A 21,622-nucleotide genomic window follows, 5' to 3' on the forward strand; every position below is an offset into this window, starting at 1 on the left:
GTGGCCTTGGTGTTATCAGCACCGCACTCTACCGAGTGAGCCACGGGCCGGCCTGAGTTTTCTCTCATTGAAGAGTTAACAGGGAGGATAGACACTGATCAGCCTAACCAGTTAAATTTCATGTGTACATCTTTCTAGTCAAGCTCTTAAAACACAAAGTCATTACTGTTTGCAACTATGGCATTTGGATCAGTGATATCTTAAGAGCTAGAAAGTTAAATAGGGCCCATGTTTGGAAGAGACGTCAGTGAAAACTTTAGCCCTTGGTCACTCAGCACAGGCTGCTCTAAGTCTAACCATCTAATTCTTTGCTCAGGTACAATAGTACAAAATGCTTTCTAGTTAAATAGGGAGATGAGGAGCTGGGGAAAGTGTTAGGTATGAAGTGGATTCATTTGTTAGGGAGCAAATTTCTTTTTGCTAAACCACATTTTTTCTGTGCTTTGGAATGACACAGTTTCCTTTCTGAACCTGAAAGACAGATTTAGAATACAGAACATTATCTTTCCTCATCCTCTCACCTTTGTTCAATCTATAGAAGGATTTGACATCAAAAATTAAAATTGACAAAAAAGAGAAAATTAAAATAAAATGAGTCATCTTTCCTTTTTCTTTTCTTTTCTCTTTGCTTCCCTGTTCCTAGGTTGCAGTCCTTCCTTTTTAATTGTGCAAAATGTGGGAGAGAATCTGAGATTTTATATTAGTTCAGGACCTAGAAGGATGACTAAAGTTAAATATTATTTTGATTCAACCCATGAGATGTTTTTTGGAGCACAAATTTTAAGTTGGTATGTTTTGCCCTACTTTTTCTTTCTTTTGTTTTCTTTTTTTGTGGCTGGGGGGTATGGGGATCTGAACCCTTGACCTTGGTGTTATAACACCTTGTTCTAACCAACTGAACTTACTGGCCAGCCCATTTGCCCTACATTTTGAAGAAGAAGGTAAATTTTCTCTTCCATTTTTGTTTTTTTGGTGGCTGTTTGTTTTAGGGATCTGAACCCTTGACCTTGGTGTTACAAGGTGGCTTTCTAACCACCTGAGCTAAGTGGTCAGTTCCCATTTTGGATGTTACTAGTTTTTCATGTTAGTTTTTTTTTTTTTTTTTTAAAGATGACCGGTAAGGAGATCTTAACCCTTGACTTGGTGTTGTCAGCACCACGCTCACCCAGTGAGCAACAGGCCATCCCTATATGGGATCCGAACCCATGGCCTTGGTGTTATCAGCACCGCACTCTACCGAGTGAGCCACGGGCCGGCCCTTTCATGTTAGTTTATTCATAGGCTCTTCTGGTCATTGAGTTTCTTGATCAAATGTGCCTGAAAAAACTTTGAGGGCTCTTTTTTTGTTCATAAAACCCAAATTTGACTCTGCTACTAAGTTCTGATTAATCACATATCTAGGATCAAAATGCAAACATTAATGTTTGGAATTAGTACTTAGATATGTGTGTTTGTGTCTGCCTCCCACACTAACCGAGACCTGGCACAGTACCTGATATCGTTCCTCTCATTCAATAAGTAGGTTATAGTTTGAGCATCCTTTGTGTGTCAGGGATGGTGCTGGGAGCTTAGTCATGTTAAATGAGGGAAGTAATAAATACCTGAAGAGCATGGCCCTTTGCATCATATAGGTCTGGTTTAAAGTCCAATTCAGTTGTATAACCGGGAGCTAGTTACCAGCCATTGAGCCTCACTTCGTGCATCTGTAAAACAGTTTTTAACTTCTACCTCCTAGGATTGTTAGAGAAGATAAATCAGATGACAAGTGTAAACCCAGACAGTCACTGAATAAATGTTAATTCCCTGCTGTAGGAGGAGAATGCCCCTCGTGAACCATCTTCCTGCTCCTTAGAAGAGGTGATTTTAACTTGCTAGTGTCATGTAGCCTCTCTGTGTGGTCCTCATTGTGCCCCTCCTTTAGGTGTATGGGAATCGTCAGATTGTACTAGAGAAAGAGGAAACAGAAGAGCTAAAACGGTTTGATGAACCAGGTTTGGTTCTCATTGGTTTCAAGCCCTTGGTAATGCTGAAGAAGCACCATCACCTGAGGCCCTCCCTGTTTGTGTACCCTGAGGAGTCCCTGGTAAATGGTAAGTGGTACAGACCAAGAATAAATGAGTGATGCTAACACAGAATGCAATTAAACAGGTGCTGCCTGGACACTGTATTAGAGATATTAATGGAGTATTTTGAAAGTGTTTCATGCTCAAATTTTGGAATTGTGGGACTAAAAGATTTCTTTAGAACCTTTAATATACTGATGTACATTGTGAATATCCAGGAGGGGACTATGGAATTTAGCATTTTTAGAACTTATTTCCTATGGAATTCTTTCTTTGAGGCATTGGATAGAGAACAAAAAACAAACAGAAAACATCCACAGCTGCTTCACTAGTGTTGGCTATTAAAGATGATGTGAACTCTGCCATTGTGTTTATTTGTGCTGTCCAGACTTATATTCCTCTGTGCTGTAGCTCATGAACCCCCCCGAATTTGAAATGATTGGTTTTCATTAGCATCTGGGGCTCATGCCACTAGCTTAATGTCAGTGAAAGTGAACTGCTATTAATAATTCACAGTCCAGGGCCGGCCAGTGGCTCACTCGGGAGAGTGCGGTGCTGATAACACCAAGGCCCTGGGTTCGGATCCCATATAGGGATGGCCGGTTTGCTCACTTGGGTGAGCATGGTGCTGACAACACCAAGTCAAGGGTTAAGATCCCCTTACCGGTCATCTTTTTATTTTATTTTATTTTTTTTTCAAAAGATGACCGGTAAGGGGATCTTAACCCCTGACTTGGTGTTGTCAGCACCACGCTCAGCCAGTGAGCGAACTGGCCATCCCTATATGGGATCCGAACCCGGGGCCTTGGTGTTATTAGCACCGCACTCTCCCCAGTGAGCCACGGGCCGGCCCCTGGTCGTCTTTTTAAAAAAATAAAATAAAAAAAATAATTCACAGTCCAAAATGGACACTGTGAAGCCTCCAAACCTCTTACTCCTTTCCTTTCTCTTCCTTTCTATGCCTCTGCTGCCCCCACTTTCCCCTCAGCTCTGGGTCCCTCACTCCTTACCTATTTAGGTATCATAAGCCCTTTAAAGAAAATGAAGAGAAATTGTAGGGTTATACCATGGACTATAAGTGAAGAAAGAAGGAGGCCTCTTCAGGATTTAGCCACTGGGACATTTGTTTTCCAGGAAGCTCAACACTGTTCATCGCTCTGCTCACCAAGTGTCTGGAGAAGGAGGTCATAGCAGTGTGTAGATACACACCCCGCAAGAACATCACCCCTTATTTTGTGGCTTTGGTGCCGCAGGAGGAGGAGCTGGATGATCAGAAAATTCAGGTGACTCCTCCAGGTACGTGGCAGAGATATTTTCAGGGCTTCTGAACCTTGCCCATGCTTTGGAATCACTCATGGGAACCTAACTCAGATGTGCTGAACCATATTCTGCAGGAATGGGGCCTGGGAAATACGTACTTTTAAGGTTTCTTAGGTGAGTTTGATGCATCGCCAGGTAAGGCCACCAAATATGGTTGTACAGTCATGGCTTGCACAGCTATTCAAGGTAGGTCTGCAGCTAGGATTGAGAGTTGTCTGCATAAGGACTGTTTGCAGGTTGCTGACACAAGTTTATGGGGCCTCACTGCTGACACTTTTCTTTACTAAAAGCCATTGTTTGGCACCCGTCTAATGTAATGTCTAATCTCTTGAATATGTCAAGGCAGTGGGGTATAGTGGAAAGACCATGGATTTTTAAGTCAGACTCATATCTTATGCTTGTGTCTGAAAGCTTGCTTTTTTCTGTGTCAGGCTCATCTCTGCTACTTGTTAGCTGGCCAACTTGGGCAAATAATTTAACCTCTCTTTTTATATTTCTCATTTACAAAGATGGGAATTCTGAAACACCTTTCCCACATAGTTGTTTTACATTTGAGATAAGTTAATAAATATACAAGTGCCTTGCACAAAGTAGTCAGCAGATGGTAGTCTTTCTTTTTCTCCAGCCATGCTAGTAAAGATTAATTTTATAAACTAACTCTTTAAGTATATTTTATTTATATATGTGTGTGTGTTTTTTTTTTTTTTTTTTTTTTTTTTTTGTGGCTAGCTGGTTAGGGGATCTGAACCCTTAACTTTGGTGTTATAACACTGCACTCCAACCAACTGAGCTAATCAGCCAGCCCTCTGAATATATTATATTTTAACCCAGTCATCAGAATGCTCAGTTATTAAGGTAAGGTCTCTCAGCTCCAAATTCACACTTTTATGCTCTGTGCTGCTGAGGCTGAGACTCTTCAACCCAACTTCTCCTTTCTCAGCTGTGGCTTTCAGGCTACGTCACTAGTGGATGCTAGAGGGAGACCACAGGACAGAGAGGAGGTAAAGGATTTGCTCCTTCCTGTTTCTCAGTGCTGTCAATATTGGCAGCAAGGGACCTTCACCTGGCAGCAGCAGTTGGTTACCATATCTAGATTTTTTCAGTCCTTCTAGGACCAGCCAGTAACTGGACCAATATCAGTCTGATAACTCTTACCTCTTTCCTTTTAGCATGTGGTGAAGGGTGGAAGAAAAAAGGGGAGAGGTTAAAGCCTGGAGGAGGGCCTGATAGAGCTGAGACATAGCTCTCCAGGGAGGGGCCACTGTCCAGCTGCCTCTGGAGGTATCAAAAAAGCTGGAGACTGGAACCAACTGCTGCTGCCAGGTAAAGAGTCCTTGCTGGGGCAGTACAGACAGGAACAGTAACTATACAGGAAGGGGCACCTGTCTTACCTTCCATTTTCTGTGCACAGACTCCAGAGGAAATCTGTTAGGCAGATGCTAACAGGAATCAGATGGTAAAGGAGAAATGAGGTTTGCAGGCCTCAACCGCAGCATCACAGGACATAGAAGGGTGAATTTGGAGCTGACAGGCAAATGACTGTGTTGCTTTGCCTCCCACAGATTTGTCACCCCTTTTCCCCTGGGTGACAGAGCTGCCAAAGATTACTCAAAGCCCATCTCTTCTGAGCAGTGAGACACCCCAGAAAGGGGTTAATGTCCCAGAACTTCCTCAAGCACGAGGCATTCCTTCCATTTGGGAAATTAACCACGAATTGGGGTTCTCTTCCTGCATTTATTCTCTAGACCAAGAAGTTACAGGAAGAGACATAGGCGGGGTTTGTAAAGTGCAGTTTAACAAGTTTAACAATAGAAGCTGGTAACATTCAGTAAGTCAAGCAAGGTGACCTTCTGTAATGAAATTTGCAACAAAGGTCTGATTTTAGCAAACATTCTCTTTTTACCGCAGTTTCCCAGGATCTTTACATATCAATCAGTAACCTGTCTGTCTTTGAGCCAGCAACCTTGCTGTGTTACAATTCTTATCGTGCAACAGAGACTCAATAGCCTGGGGGAAATTTCCTGTCCTTTGCAAGGTCAATATTTGAAACTGCAAGGCTTTGGAAAACCAGGCCCTGTGAAGTACATTTGCTTTATGAATCCTCTTCATGACTGCACCACTTTAAGTCAAGTCTCAGAAAATTTATCTCCCCTTTTCAGGCTTCCAGCTTGTCTTCCTACCCTATGCTGATGATAAACGGAGGGTGCCCTTTCCTGAAAAAGTCACGGCAAACCCAGAGCAGATAGACAAGATGAAGGCTATCATTCAGAAGCTCCGCTTCAAATACAGGTGAGTATTGGGTCAGGCTTTCTTCTGGAACAGCCTCCTGAGTTGAAAGTCTTATTAGAAGTTCAAGAGTGACTCATGCAAGGTCATACTGGGGACAAATGGCAGAACTGGAATTTGAACTCAGGTATGTGCTATGCTAACCACTACATTGTCCCATTCTTTTTTTTTTGAATCACAGGTTATTATACATATTTTTGGGATTCAATGTTGACATATGTTGGTCAAATAATATTACTAGTATATATTGTTACAAATTGTACTTATTTTTTTATGCCCCTTGGACTAGAGGGAGATAATGCTGGACAGCCCCGTTTCACAGACGAGGAAACTATGCTGGACACTAAGAGAAGTAACTCACCGGTCCAAGATATATCACAAGTGCCAAAGTCAAGACTAGATGCAGGACTGCCTGACGCCTAATCAATTCTTCTCAGTTCAACATGAACAGGGTCACTGAGAGGATCAAGATAAATCCTGCAGGCGCAGATGTTTGCAATGAGCTAAATATTACACACTGTTAAGGAGTCAGAGCCATTCACTGGTGGAGATGGTCTAGTCCTGGGTTCCAAGAGAACCGAAATGGACATGAGATGCCAGCCTCTCCAGTAGCGGTCTGTGTTTACTACTCACCTCTGTGTGCTGGGTGATGCATCAGGTGCCAGGGAGATACTGGGAATAGGAGAAGCTTCCTGCCCATGAAGAGTCCTCAGCCAGAGGTATCCCAATAGCCCAGAGGGCAGGAGAGAAAATGGGCCCACTCTGGTCCCAACCCCAGGAGCTCTGAGGGCCACGCTCAGCCTTAGTAGTTCCTCCTGGTCCAAGTCCTTCTGGTTTTTCTCAGAGCACATTCAGACCTAGCCCCGGCTCCCTGCTCACCCTGTCCTGCACTGGACCAGGAAGGGAGCTGGGTCTCTAATTCTGGGGGGCCAATAGCAATAAAAAGCATTAATACCACTTCTCCCCAAAATCAAGTTAGGCATAGATCAAGAGAATTTGATTTTACTCTTTTCAGTTAGCTGATAGATTATTACTTGTTATTGAGAGCTTTTAAAAAGAATGGAAGTTCTTAATTAAGACTCCAGGATTGTGCTGTTTGGCCTGTTGTGCTGTACTTAGAAAGCCAGATTAGTTGGTTGAACAGGTTCAAAAAAGTAGCAGTAAGGTTCCTGTATCAGCCAGCTGCCCCTGACCCCCAAACACATGTAGCAGTAAGGGGAAGATTCTTAGTTGTCCTGCTCCTTGATTATATTTGTTGTCACACAGTGAATGAAAGAATGTAAATCTAATGTGATTGTTACAGGCTTAAAAGAATGATTATGCACTTCAAGTCATTCCCTTTCACATACATTAATGGACCTCCTCCTAGAGCCTGCATAATGTGACACCAAACATAATGTTTTCCACGTGCCATCTTTTTATTTATTTATTTATTTTTAAAAGATGACCGGTAAGGAGATCTAAACCCTTAGCTTGGTATTGTCAGCACCACGCTCACCCAGTGAGCTAACCGGCCACCCCTATAGGGGATCTGAACCTGTGGCCTTAGTGTTATCAGCACCACACTCTCCTGAGTGAGTCACGGGCTGGCCGCATCTTTTTATTTTTTTAATTTTTATTTTATTGTGGCAAGAGCACTTAACATGAGATCTACTCTGTTAATGGGTTTTTGATATAGTATTGTTAATTATATGCACAATTTTGTACAGCAGATCTCTAGAACTTATTCATCTTGTGTAACTGAAACATTATACCTGTCGATTAGCAACTCCCCATTTCTCCCTCTCCCAGCCCCTGACAACCACCATTCTACTCTCTGCTGCTGTGAGTTTGACTATACCTTATATAAGCAGAATTATGTAATATTTGTCCTTCTGTTACTGGTTAATTTCACTTAGCATAATGTCCTCAAGGTTCATCTATGTTGTTGCATATTGCAGGATTTCCTTCTTTTTTAAGGCTGAATAATATTCCATTGTATGTATATAGCACATTTTCTGTATCCATTAATCCGTCAATGGACATTTAGGTTGTTTCTACAATAGTACTGCAGTGAACATGGGAATGGTAATATTCTTCAACATCTTGATTTCCGTTCTTTTGGATAAGTATGCAAAAATGTAGTTTCTGGATAATATGGTAGCTCTATTTTTAATTTTTTGAGGAACCCCCATACTGTTTTCCTTAGTGGCTGCACCATTTTGCACTCCTGCCAAAAGTATACAAGAGTTCCAATTTCTCCACATCCTCACCACTACTCGTTTTTTTGTTTTTGATAATAGCCATTCTAACAGGCGTGAGGTGATATCTCCTTGTGGTTTTCATTTGCATTTCCCAGATTATTAGTGTGGTTGAACGTCTTTTCATATTCCTCTTAACCATTTGTATGTCTGCTTTGGAAATATGTCTATATTTTTTTGTTTTTGATAATAGCCATTCTAACAGGCGTGAGGTGATATCTCCTTGTGGTTTTCATTTGCATTTCCCAGATTATTAGTGCGGTTGAACGTCTTTTCATATTCCTCTTAACCATTTGTATGTCTGCTTTGGAAATATGTCTATTCAAGTCTTTAGCCCATTTTTATTTATTTCTTTACTTTTTTTTATTGAAACATAATTGATTATATGTATTTGTGGTGTACAGAGTTGAATATCAATACCTGTGTACAATGTATTATGATCAAATCAGGATAATTAGTATATTCATCATTAAAAAACATAATCATTCTTTGTGTCCATTAACCAATTTCTCACTAATCCCCCTCGCTGTCTCCCTTTCCCGTCTCTAGTAACCACAGTTCTATTCTCTCCCTCTGCAAGTTCAACATGTTGTGATTGTTGTTACTTCCTTGCTTGCTTGTTTATTTTTTAGCTCCCACTTATAAGTGAGGACATGAAGTATTTCTGTGCCCTTAGCCCATTTTTACATTGGATTATTCATGTTTTTTGCTATTGAGTTATAGTTTTTCATGTTCTATCTTTTGTCTATAGGCTACTTTCCTACCTTTGCCTATCAAATCAATATTACTAGTATATATATTGTTACAAATCATACTTATTCTTTATGCCCCTTGTCCAATCTCTCCCCATCCCCTTTCACTCCCCCTTCCCTCCTCTGATAACCCTAGATTTCTTCTCTCCTTCTGTAAGAGTAATGATTACTCTGTTGATTTGTTGCCTAGATGATCTGTCCAATGCTGAGAGAGGTGTGTTCAGGTCCCAATATTATCGTAGAGAAGATGCTTCTTCTGTCTCTCTGGAATGGGCTTTGTGGAGAGAGACGTCCTCTTCTTTTCTTTGCTTTCACTCCCCCTTCCCTCCTCTGATAACCCTAGATTTCTTCTCTCCTTCTGTAAGAGTAATGATTACTCTGTTGATTTGTTGCCTAGATGATCTGTCCAATGCTGAGAGAGGTGTGTTCAGGTCCCCCAATATTATCATAGAGCAGATGCTTCTTCTGTCACTCTGGAATGGGCTTTGTGGAGGGAGATATCCTGTTCTTTTCTTTGATCTCTGCTGGTGACTCTCCTTGTGTCAACACACTTGAGTGGTGGTAGGCCATCTGCACGGTGGTTGTGGTGTTTAGCCACTTTTGCGGCAGCCGTGGCTATTGTGGTGGCTGTGGTGGGCCACTCACATGGAAGTGGTGTTTTTGGTGTGCTTCTTGCCTGGTTGTGGGAAGAGGGGTTGGTCCCTGGCACCATGCCTCCGGATCCCAAGTGGGCCTGTGGCAGCGGCGGTGATCAGCACACTCTAACCAACTGAGCTAACTGGCCAGCCTTTTGTTTTAATTTAATTTATATTTTAACATTTATAATAATGTTATTATTCTTTTAACAGAAGTGACAGCTTTGAGAACCCAGTGCTGCAGCAGCACTTCAGGAACCTGGAGGCCTTAGCTTTGGATTTGATGGAGCCTGAGCAAGCAATAGATCTGACAAGTAAGAAGGTTGTGACTGAGTCAAGAAAAAGTTCTTCCAATGGGAGGCCTTCTTATTGTTTCACTCTGAACCAGTAATGTGGATGTATTTCCTAGCACTCTCCGATGTCTTAAGCTCATTGTCCAGACCATCTGTGTTTGAGAGATTTTCTAGATCAGCTTAGACTGCCTGACAAGATTTGGCTGGTTCTTTTATGAGCAGAAAAAAATAATATATAACATTTGTTGAGTGCTTAGTGTATGCCAGATACTGTTGTCATCCTATGTGTTGACTCATTTAATCATCATAACTATGAGGTGGGGGCTGTTATTGTCCCTACTTTACAGAGAAGGGTGTGATTTATCCAAGGTATTGAGTAGTAAGTGGTCGGTCTAAGTTTAGAACCCAGCGAGTCCCACCCAGAGCCCTTGCTCTGAACCATGGTGCTTACTGCCTCTCCATCAGACTGCCTGCTCTGCCCTGAGAATATCCACCTCATTACCTGGCATCAAGGAGCTGTGGCTGGCCATCCAGGCTGGGGTTCTCTGACCCTGCTGGTAGTCCCCTTCTTGATTGTGGTTCTCTTTCATATGTTGTAAGAGGATGCAGCAAGTTTACTGATGTAAGTTAATATCCACTGGGAAACAGATTGGGTTTTTTTTTTGTTTTTGTTTTTAAAGATGACTGGTAAGGGGATCTCAACCCTTGACTTGGTGTTGTCAGCACCACGCTCTTCCAAGTGAGCCAACCGGTCATCCCTATATAGGATCCGAACCTGTGGCGTTGGTGTCATCAGCACTGCACTCTCCCGAGTGAGCCACGGGCCGGCCCTTTTAATGAAGATTCTTGACAGATGTTCAAACTATTAGTTTGGCCTGCTTAGTCTCCAAATTATTAACAATCTCTTTTATACTAGACAAAATAGCCCCAGCATTAAAATCCTAAGAGTTATTGAACCAGTGTTATTGTGGTGACTGTCTAGCTGGGTCTGGCGGAAGAGAAACCCTTGAGTTAAGCTGCCCATCTCTTCCTTTAAGGCCTGCCTAGTGCCTAGTAAGGTGGTTAAAGACACAGGCTTTGGAGACAGCTGATGTCTATTTGAATATCAGCTCCGTCACTTACTATATTGAGTGGCTTTGGGAATATTAATCTTTCTGAGACTCAGTTTTCTTTTTGGTAAAATGGGAATAGTGATATTGTTCTTATAAGGTTTTAACAAAGTATAGGCCCTGAGCATTTAGGAAGTGCTCAGAACACAGTCATTCTCCTTAGTCCAGTTACTGTCCCTGCTTCCTGGGCCTCAACCTTTTACATTCTGGCTTCTGGCCCTATAGTTTTACTAAAAGTTCTGTTTTCTATTTCTACCTCTATTTTCAAAACAGTTTTGGCTGCTCAAGTATTTCCTATAACCTAAATTTCTATCCTCAGCCCTCTCTGCCCGTTGTCTTATCCACTCCCACAACCACAGTCATCACCTCATGTTATCAACCACAGTTATATCCTCTCTTCTGGGCTCTAGACTGGAAATTCCAGCTGCCTGGTTGTCATGTACTGTAGGACCTGGATATCCTACTGACAAAACAAAACATCTGACACCTTTGGCTCTTTTCTCTTTTACATCTCTCACTCTCTTTTTTTTTCAGGGGGTGGGTGCAGCTGGCTAGCATGGGGATTCAAACCCATGACCTTGGGCTATGCTCTAACCAGCTGAGCTAACCGGCCAGCCCTCATCCTCTTCTAATCAAATGCATGTCTGTTTCCCTCCAACAGAGTGATATGGTTTTCTTTTAATAAGTACTTAATCAAAGACTAGAAGTTGATTTCCTACTTTCTGCTTTTGGCTTTGTGATGCCATCCTGTCTTGTTTTTTCTCCCTAAGACTCCCTTGCTGGATTTGCTTTTCTTTTTCCTTCTCTAAACACAGGAGTGCCCTGGGTGGTACTCTAGTATTTCACTTCTCTCTAAGTGGCCACTCAGGCTACACTAGTAGTACTCAAGTGTGGTCCCTGACATCTCCTGGGAACTTGTTAGAAATGCAAATTCTTTTTTTTTTTTTCCTTTTTGTCTTTTTTCGTGACCGGCAACGGATCGCAACCCTCAGTGTCGCACCCGTACCGGACCGGGACCGGCAACGGGATCGCAACCCTCGGCGTTGCCCCCGCACCTTGCTCAGCCAGTGAGCGGGAACCGGTCTGTATGTGGGATCCGAACCCTCGGCGGGAGCGCTGCCGTGCTTCCCAAGCGGCACACTGTAGCAGTGCGCCACCGGGCCGGCCCAGAAATGCAAATTCTTAAGCTCAGCCCCAAGTCGATTGAATCTGAAACTCAGGTTGAGGTCCAGCAACATGTGTTTTAACAAGCCTTCCAGGTGATTCTGAGATATGCCACTACCTTTAGCACATTGGTTCTCAACTTTGGCTATACAACAGAATCATTGGGGGGCTTTCAAAAAGGTGGATGTTCAGGCCTTACCACAGATTAAATCAGAATCTTTGGGGGTGGGATTTGGGCCTCAGTACTTTTTAAACTGCCCCAGGTGATTCCCAGGTTGAAAGCCAGTGCTCTAGCAGAAGGCTCCTAGTCTGGAACATGGCGCTTCTGACATGGCAGGAGCACAGTTGGCTCTGAACTTACACCATCTTCTAGGTACCAGAGGGCAGGAGCTCCCTTCAGTGCTTTGCAGATGTGGTCATGGGAGGAAATGACAGATACCCATCTCATCACCCTTGCCCTTGATGTGACACAGCTCATGTCAAACGCTGTACAAACTCTGCAGTTGTGAGTTAACAAAAATACTGTATTATCTTCCCCCAAAAGTCTCCTTTTCCTATTGCAAATGTCTTGGGGAGTATATTTGCCTTCCCAGCTGGTCATCTCCCCCACGCCCCCCACAGTCCATTAATAAGTTTTGTCAATTCTGTCACTTCTCATGTTTATAGGTCCCCTCCCCTGACTGCTTCAGCCATCTGTCTTTCCCTCCTGTGGTTCACACTCCACACAGCTCTCAGGGTGATCTTTCTAAATGCACATCTGATCTCGTAGCTGCCCTGCTCATAGCTGTTCTTAGGATAAGGCCTAAATCCTTGGCAGATGTTCCAGGCTTCCATGACCTCACCACATCCGCCTTTCCAGCCTCTGTGCTGGCCCAGCCTCCTTACACCCCACCTTCAAGCTATATGTTTCCTGCCTTTTCTTACCCAGTATCTTCTGCTTCTTATTTCTCCAGACTCTGCTATAGAAAGTCTTTCCTAACCCTTCCTATGGCCCAGTGTACCTTGGACAGTCTCTTCTTTCAGGACATTACCCAGCTCTATTGCATTATGATCTTACCTACTTCCTTACTCTGACTAGACTATAAGCCTACTGAGGGCACGGACTGTGGTTTGAATTCCTAGAGTCTAGCCCAGTATCTCATCTCTACTACTTCCCAGCTATTTGACCTTGGGCAAGTCATTTAACCTCTGTGCTTTCCTCCTCCGTAAAACAGGGAAAGAAATTTACCTATCTTTTAGGTTGTTAGAAGGATTAAATAAAAATAAGTTTAAAGCATCTGGAATATAGTGCCTGGCTGTAGCAAGTGCTCAGTAACTGTGATTATTATAAGGTACGTGGTAAATGTTGGAAAAACTTTACTGGAAGTTTTCATGGCCAGATAAGCTGCCTCCCAGCAGACCCTTCCCCAGCCTCCTCCCACCCCAGCAGTTAGGTGCTCTCTCCTCGGTTCCCGTGGAATTGGAACTGGACAGGAATCTGGGGCTTGTGACTTACCAGGCCACTCTTCTGTTTTGATTTTCTAGTGCCGAGGGTTGAAGCAATGGATAAAAGACTGGGCTCCCTGGTAGATGAGTTTAAGGAACTTGTCTACCCACCAGATTACAATCCTGAGAGAAAAGTTGCCAAGCAAAAACAAGGTGAGGAACTGGGTGTGTATATTCAGTGGGTTATTTAAAAAAGTTGCCTTTATGTATGGTCTTTTAAAAAAAAAAAAAAAAAAGATGACCGGTAAGGGTCTTAACCCTTGGCTTGGTGTTGGCAAGTTGGCTCAGTTGGTTAGAACACAGTGTTGATTACACCAATGTTAAGGGTTCGGATCCCTTTACTGGCCAGCTGCACCCCCCCCCCCCAAAAAAAAACCAAAAAAAAAAAAAAAAAAAACCATTTTGTTTCTGATGCAAATGATGTGCAGATTACGTTAAAAACAAAAACCAACCCCCGCACCCCCCCCCCCCAAAAAAAAACCAAAAAGAAATATGTATATGTATATACATATTTCAGCACAAATGTAATAGTATTCACATTCTTTTCTTTTTTTTTTTTTAAAGATGATCGGTAAGGGGATCTTAACCCTTGACTTGGTGTTATCAGCACCACGCTCTCCTAAGTGAGCTAACCGGCCATCCCTATATAGGGATCTGAACCCTTGGCCTTGGTGTTATCAGCACCACACTCTCCCAAGTGAGCCATGGGCCGGCCCTCACATTATTTTCTAGTTTGTTACTCATCTGTGTATGTTGTAAAGTTATTTATATCCATACTTATATATCTACCTCATTTAAAAACATAAGGCTACAGAGTACTTCATTGGATAGGTGTACTCCAGTTAATTTAACCAGACCTATATTGATGGATATGCTGCAGTGAACAAGAACATTGTATACTGCTGGGTCAAGGTGTAGAAATTTAAAATCCTGATAAGTGAGCTAGCCAGTTAGCTCATTTAGTTAGAGCTTAGTGCTGATAACACCAAGGTCAAGTGTTTGGATCCCTGTACCAGCCAAAACAAAACAAAACTAACTAAATTAATTAATAAAAATAAAGTTCTGGTAAGAATTGCCTCCAAAAACGTGATACGTTTATACTCTACCCAAGAAGGGATGAGAGTATTTTCCTACACCCTCACCACTCCTGGACTTTATATACTTTTTTTTAAACTAAAAATAAGCTTTATTAAAGCAGCTAAACTTAGCACTGAGTAACACTTTTTAAATGGTACACCTATGAAGAAAGAGTTTTAAATATAAGCATAGTCCAATTCCATACACTTCTGATTAATTGTGACAGTTCTGAGTTGCTCACTTATTTTCTGTTTAATTCAAGGGGCTGGCTGGTTAGCTCCATGGGTCGGAGTGTGGTGCTGACAGTAACAGTTCAATCCCTGTTACTGGCAAGCCACTCCCTCCACCAAAAAAAAGTATTTGTTTATTCAGAGAAAAGCCCTTTCATGTTTTTTTCTCTTACCTCCTTGTGTTGGTGTCAAACTGACCCTGCTTTGGGCTCCAGTTGGACCCCAGTTGAAGGTCATCCCTGGACCTTCCTACCGAGAGTCCCAGCCCCCTCTCTGCTAACAGCGGGAGGTGTGCAGGGTGTGTTTGGCTTCCAGCATCAACACCCGCTTCAGAGCATCTTCCACCTTGGGACAGGAGAGGAAGCTAGTGCTGCTTGGGCTGAACAGATTTAAGGAAGTTTTATCACAAGGTCCTGAAAACTACCTGAGCCTACTGTTTTTTAAAATTTCTGCCAGAAATGATAGAGGTAATATTCTGTCCTGTTTTGATTTGTAATTCTCCAGTTATGAGTGAGATGTAGTTTTATTGAACTTTTTTTTCTTGTGCACTACCTGTTATTGTCCTTAACCATTTTTTCCTTTTGGAAGGAATGTCCTTTTTCTTACTGCTGAAACCAAAGTTCCCTTTCCTGTGACACTCTTGTTTTTCAGGTCAGCACCTCGTGTGCTGTCACCGTTTTGGAATAGTTCTGGCTTAAGTTGTGTACTGGGGTTCTCCAGAAGAGAGTATCAACTGGATATGTTATAAGTATATGATGGGATTTATTAGGGGAGTTAGGTCATGGGATTGTGAAGAAAGGTACCAGGGCTCAGTCCAAGTCCACAGCCTCAGAACCAGGGAAGCCGATGGTGTCCGTGGTATAAGTCCTGGAACGGAAAAGCTGAAGTCTCGAGCTCTGATGTCCACAGATAGAAGAGTGTGTATCTCAGCTCCAGCGGATAGAAAGAGCAATTTGCCTTTTTTCTCTGTTTTTTGTTCACTCTGGGCCCCCAGCAGATTAGATAGTTCTCACCCACGCTGAGGGTGGGTCTTTCCCACCCAGTCCACTCAGGCTCTCATGCTAATCTCTCCTGGAAACACCCTCATGGACACACCTAAAAAGAAAGCTTTACCAGGTTCCTTAACCTAATCAAGTTGACACCTAATATTAACTTTCACAAGCTGCAATCCTTTTGGCTGTCATTGGTTTAGTAAAGCCAAATTTGGCCCTTGCTTTCCTAAAAGATCTAAGAGGAGATGGAGCTGTGAGAGAGTAGGTTGGTGGCCATGGAACTGTCTCTCTTTTGCATCAGGAGTGATTCCCATGGTGCCCTGGTAAACTGCCATTGGAGCTCTTCACACACTGTCCACAGTGGAGTCATTTGTCACTCAGCCTGCACATTCTTATCATTGGGCATGGTGCTTTGGTACTTACACAGTGTTTGTAAATGCTTTTTGAAGGATAGATGGAAGGAAGGAATGACCCAGAGTGAGCAACAGTTTTGGGTAAACTGATGACATTTACACTACTTGGAACTCTCTCCTAGGTGTTATACATTTTTTATTTTATACTTACATGAAGCTGCCTTATCAAGACTCCTGTCTTCCCCGTGGGTTCTAGGTAGGCCTCACACCTGAATGGAAAATGGTTAACTGCAACCCAGATCATATGACAGCCCCCGCACCATGTAGCTGCGATGCCACTGGTACATTTCTAATCACTCCCTCCTGACCTTTTCCCCCAGGTGATGAAGATTCCAGAAGCAAAAGACCCAAGGTGGAGTTATCTGAAGAGGAGCTGAAGGCCCATGTCAGCAAGGGCACACTGGGCAAGTTCACTGTGCCCATGTTGAAGGAGGCCTGCAGGATGTACGGGCTGAAGGGTGGGATGAAGAAGCAGGAGCTGCTGGACACACTCACCAGACACTTCCAGAAGGACTGATCGGAGACCATACATCCAGCCACCCAGGCTGCCTGGTTTTGTTCTTCTCAAGTTAAAAAATGTTTCTCCTGAGCTACGAAGAGACTGCCTGACAGAAGCTGAGGGACTTTTTACATTTATGAGACTTTCTGTTGCCATGGAGACCATGTAGCTCTCCTGCTTTACTGTGCCTTACTCCACTATCTGAATAAAGAGCCCTAACTTAGTGCTGTACACTGTTCTTTAGAGTGAAGGAGAAAGGTATGTCGTCCTGCACCCAAAGATTACTAGCCATTGGCTATTAGCTTAATTTTCTCTCCCGCTGGGATTGCACACCATCACAATGGAAACAAAACAGCTGCCAGTGGGAGGTGGGGGAGAGTGTGACAGTTAAGGACAGGTGAACATACTTCAGGAACTAGAAGCCCTAGCAGGATTATATTCTCCCCATCCTCTGTTTTCCCACCTGTTTTCTTTTAAATGTGTCATGGTAAGATCTAAAAATCAGATTTCAAAAGCAGTAAGAATATAACATTTCTAATTCTGGTACCATTTGCTTCACGAGTAAACAGCAATCCCCTAATGTTGCATTCCTCTTAATGTGACATTTGAGTATGTGAAGATATATACATTTTCTGTTGTCCTGAGAATCTGGATTCTGGTATAAATGAAGAGTTATTCCTCTAATTTTTCAGGAAAGCTGTAGGAACTTACAGAAGTTGAGGAGAGGTCATAGTATTAGGAGAAGAGGTGTCTTTCCCTTGTATTCCTTCTCCCCATCACTGTTCTACCCTCCCTGTCCATTCTGCTGCTACTGCTTTTGAAGAATTAGCCTACGTTAAGGAAGGAAAGCATCTGGAAGGTTTTGTATCCTCTGAGGGTGGCTTGAGATTCAGGGTCTTTAGGTCCTGTGTGTTTTAGGACTAGAATGAGCAGCACCGCAGGAGGAGGAGAGTGTAGGAGGGGCCAAGTTACTCTCTAAGAGATTTTCAGCTTTGGAGTCTTTGCTCTGAGCTTTATACATTTTTTTTTAACCTTTTTTTGCTATTGTTTTTGTTTGAAAGGAGATGTTATATTCCTTTTGGGTTTCCCTGTTTGGGCAAAAGGGAAAGATAATTCTCCAATTAGAAGAGATGCTTAGTAAGTGTTCATTCTTATTGTTGAGAAATAGGACCATCTCCCTTAAATGAAGCATGCTTGGAAACTCTGGATTCTAGAGGGGGTTAATCTACAAAGATAGATTGGGATCATGCTAGTCACAGCAGTCACCTGCAAGTGGAAGGGTAAGAATGAGACTCTCTCTGAGCCCTTGGTTTTCAACCTGGATTTTCTGGTTGGTTAGAAGGAGCCCTAGAGTGAGTTCTAGGCTGGCTTTTCTGTGCACTCCAGAGTGACTTTACCCAAGTCTAAGCTCCTTTTCCTCTGTTCTGTTTACAAAATGGAGAGAATGAAAGAGTTCAAGGGTCAAACAGTAAACACCTACCAGAGCCAAACAGATGTGAATGATGACCTGTTTCTCTGTAGATTAGTGATGCTTGCCTTCTCTGGCTGTTGACTCCCCGGGTGAAAAGAAACATCATATTCAAATAAAATTAGCCTTTTGGAAGCTCACAAGTCAGATTTAGTAAATTTGCATCTGGGCTCCACCTCATACAAAAAGAATAATAACGCGGTTTGGTGAAAATAAAATAAACGTGTGGGCCGCCCGTGGCGCACTCCGGAGATGGTGGGGCTGGGAGCGCAGCGATGCTCGCGCGGCGGGTTCGGGTTCGGATCCTATATAGGAATGGCCGGTGCGCTCACTGGCTGAGCACGGTGCGGGTGACTCCACACCAAGGGTTGCGATCCCCTTACCAGTCACGAAAAAGACAAAAGAAAAAAAAAAAGAAAAAACAAATAAAATAAACGTGTGGGCCGCCCGTGGCGCACTCCGGAGATGGTGGGGCTGGGAGCGCAGCGATGCTCGCGCGGCGGGTTCGGGTTCGGATCCTATATAGGAATGGCCGGTGCGCTCACTGGCTGAGCACGGTGCGGGTGACTCCACACCAAGGGTTGCGATCCCCTTACCAGTCACGAAAAAGACAAAAGAAAAAAAAAAAGAAAAAACAAATAAAATAAACGTGTAAACTGACACAGCGTAAACTCGCTTCAATCCGCCAGGTGGCGATATAGTGCGGAGTGGAGACTTAGGCCCACGCATGCGCGCTATGGACGGGCCAGGCCGGGGAGACACTGCCGTGGGGAGCCAGCTGCAGCGAGGGCCCTTTGTATAAAGCTGTACGTATCAAACACATATATGCACTTACCTCTAGGCCAGGTGCAGAGGGAACTTCTTGAGTGGTACTCACCGAACTGTTAACTGCGGTTACTTCTTGCGGGAATGAGCCTTTTATTTTTCATTGTGTACTCTAATGTAGTCTTGTTTTAAGGTCTTACTAAAAACTAGAAGAAAAGCGAGGCAGGACCACAAGCTCTGGGAGAGGTTAGATCTACTTCCTCTCCCTACCCGTCATTTAGAAGTTCCATTCTCAAATGCACATTGTGGGGGAAACACACACACCTGTTATACTCGAGCAGGACTATTCAGCCTTTCTGGTTTGAACCCAAACTGCCCTGATTGTATAATAATCCTCGAATGTATAATAAACCTTGACTGCATCATATAGGAAAGCCAATCCTACATGGGATTTACTTCTGGGCACTCTAAGGCATCGGGGAGCATCTCACATCAGCTTATGGGCCCTGCTAGCCTTTCCAAGCGTTCTTCATCAGCCCGCAATGTTGACATGACCATATTTATTGCTGTTTTAATCAGAGGATCCCCCCTTTCATCATCTCCCTTCACCTTAGCTGTCTATTGCTGTGTAACAAATTACCCCCAAAACTATTGGCTTAAAACAATAATAAACATTATCTTTCCATTTGTGTGGGGAGTTTGGGAGCTGATAGGCTGGGTGGTTCTGGCTTAAAGTCAGTCATGAAGTTGCATTCAAGATCTCGGCCAGGGCTGCAGTCACCTGAAAGCTGCACTCGCAGGGAGGCTGTATGGCTGTATTCATCATGTTTTTATTGTATCTTACATTTTGATATCTTGTGGGGCCTTATGCACCAGGGATAGACTGCCCCTCCAGGACTAGATAATTCCTAAAGATAGTGAACAACTTACTTGGCTAAGTGGCTCACGTGAATCTCCTTTAACTTTCACATGCCAAGCCATTACTTTCCCTGTCCTAAATCATCCTAGGACCAGGTACCAGGCAACTAGAGACCACTGCTATAGCCCAGAGCCCACCGGAATTATTCAAACTAACCAGTCCTAAACTGTTCATTCTTCCCTGTCTTGCCTTTCTTGAGGAAACTCCAATAAAGGCTGTGGCCTAGGCAGTCCCTTTGCTCCTGCTTCTGCCTCCTGACCAAAACCCGATGCTTCCTTCTGTGGCATGCCCCCTTCTCTTGGGAAATATAAGTAATAAATTCTTCTTTCAATGTCATCGATCTGTGTCATCAATCACCTCTATTAATTGAAATCCTGCAGGTATAAATGAGACAGAGGCTCATTGCCACAGCTGGCAAAGTTGGTGCAAGCTGTTGGCTAGCGGCCTTAGGATCTCTCCACAGCCTGCTTAAAAGTCTTCATAACATAGTAGTTGACTTCCCTCATAGTCAGTGATCTGAAGAGATGAAGGCAGAAGCTGCAATGTCTTTTATGAAGCCTTGGGAGTCACACATCACATCTGCTGTACTGAGCCATACAGACCATCTCTGAGTTGGTGTGTGAGGACTACATAAGGGCATAAATCCCAGGATGTGAGGATCATTGGTGCCGTTTTTTTTTTTTTAACAATTCTTTCAAAGTTTTATTTTTAATTATGAATTATTACAAGCACTCAGAAAAGATACAGAAAATAATATAACAGACTTCTATGTACCTGCCTCCCTGATTGGACAGGTGTTAATATTTTGCCATTTTAACTTAAAAACTCTCATGCTCTTATTTTATTTTGTTTTTGTTTTTTTTTTTTTGGATCTTTTGCTGTGTTTATTTTTCTACTATTATTATGTTTTTAAAATTTATTTTATTTATTGAATCAAAATTGATTATACATTTTTTTTGGGTTGAACATTGAGATATGTTGATTAAATCAATATTACTAGCATATATATCGTTACAAGTCGTAATTATTATTTTTTTTTTTTTTTAAAGATGACTGGTAAGGGGATCTTAACCCTTGGCTTGGTGTTGTCACGTTACAAGTCGTAATTATTCTTTTTTTTTTTTTTAAAGATGACTGGTAAGGGGATCTTAACCCTTGGCTTGGTGTTGTCAGCACCACGCTCACCCAGTGAGCGAACCGGCCATCCCTATATGGGATCCGAACCCGCGGCCTTGGTGTTATCAGCACCGCACTCTCCCGAGTGAGCCACGGGCCGGCCCCAAGTCGTAATTATTCTTTATGCCCCTTGTCCAATATCTCCCCTTCCCCCATTCCCTACCCCCTATTGCCCTAGATTTCTTCTCTCCTTCTGAAAGAATAATGGTTACTCTGTTAATTTGTTGCTTAGATGATCTGTCCAATGCTGAGAGATATGATCAGGTCCCCCAATATTATCATAGAGCAGATGCTTCTTCTGTCACTCTGAAATGGGTTTTGTGGAAAGAGACATCCTCTTCTTTTCTTTGTCTCTGCTGGTGACTCTCCTTGTGTGAATGCACCGCAGTGGTTGGCGGACCATCTGCGTGGTGGTTGTGGCATCTAGCCGCTTTTGCAGCAGCCATGCTTATTGGTGGTGGCTGTGGTGGGCCACCCACGTGGAGGTGATGTTTTTGGTATACTCCTTGGCACTGGCGGTGTGCCTGGTTGTGGGGTGTGTTTGGTCCCCTTCTCCATGCCTCTGGTCCCTGGGGGGGCCCCGAGGTGCTGGCGCCATATGCCTGGTGAGGGAGGAGGGTCCGGTCCCCGGATTGGGGGCCATTTTGGAGGCTGGCTGCCACAGGGCATCATGGAGAATATTGACTTGCTTCTTTTTTTTCCTTTCTTCACAAGAGAATAAGTGCCTATCACCTCC

The 21,622-nt window shown here is 43.3% G+C and overlaps 1 protein-coding gene across 1 annotated transcript in view; it reads left to right on the forward strand.

The window, feature by feature from the left end:
- XRCC6 (X-ray repair complementing defective repair in Chinese hamster cells 6) overlaps positions 1-16,789 on the forward strand; it is a 25,676-nt gene extending 8,887 nt beyond the window's left edge. Inside the window, exons 7-12 of the mRNA XM_008574223.1 lie at positions 1,922-2,090; positions 3,198-3,359; positions 5,543-5,672; positions 9,510-9,610; positions 13,387-13,500; positions 16,380-16,789. Coding sequence (XP_008572445.1) covers positions 1,922-2,090; positions 3,198-3,359; positions 5,543-5,672; positions 9,510-9,610; positions 13,387-13,500; positions 16,380-16,576 — 873 coding nt within the window. The 3' untranslated portion in view covers positions 16,577-16,789. The remainder of the gene's footprint in view (positions 1-1,921; positions 2,091-3,197; positions 3,360-5,542; positions 5,673-9,509; positions 9,611-13,386; positions 13,501-16,379) is intronic.
- Positions 16,790-21,622: the final 4,833 nt, after the last annotated feature.

The sequence above is a fragment of the Galeopterus variegatus genome, unplaced genomic scaffold (assembly GCF_000696425.1).
Source record: "Galeopterus variegatus unplaced genomic scaffold, G_variegatus-3.0.2 Scaffold55, whole genome shotgun sequence".
NCBI classification, from domain to species: domain Eukaryota; kingdom Metazoa; phylum Chordata; class Mammalia; order Dermoptera; family Cynocephalidae; genus Galeopterus; species Galeopterus variegatus.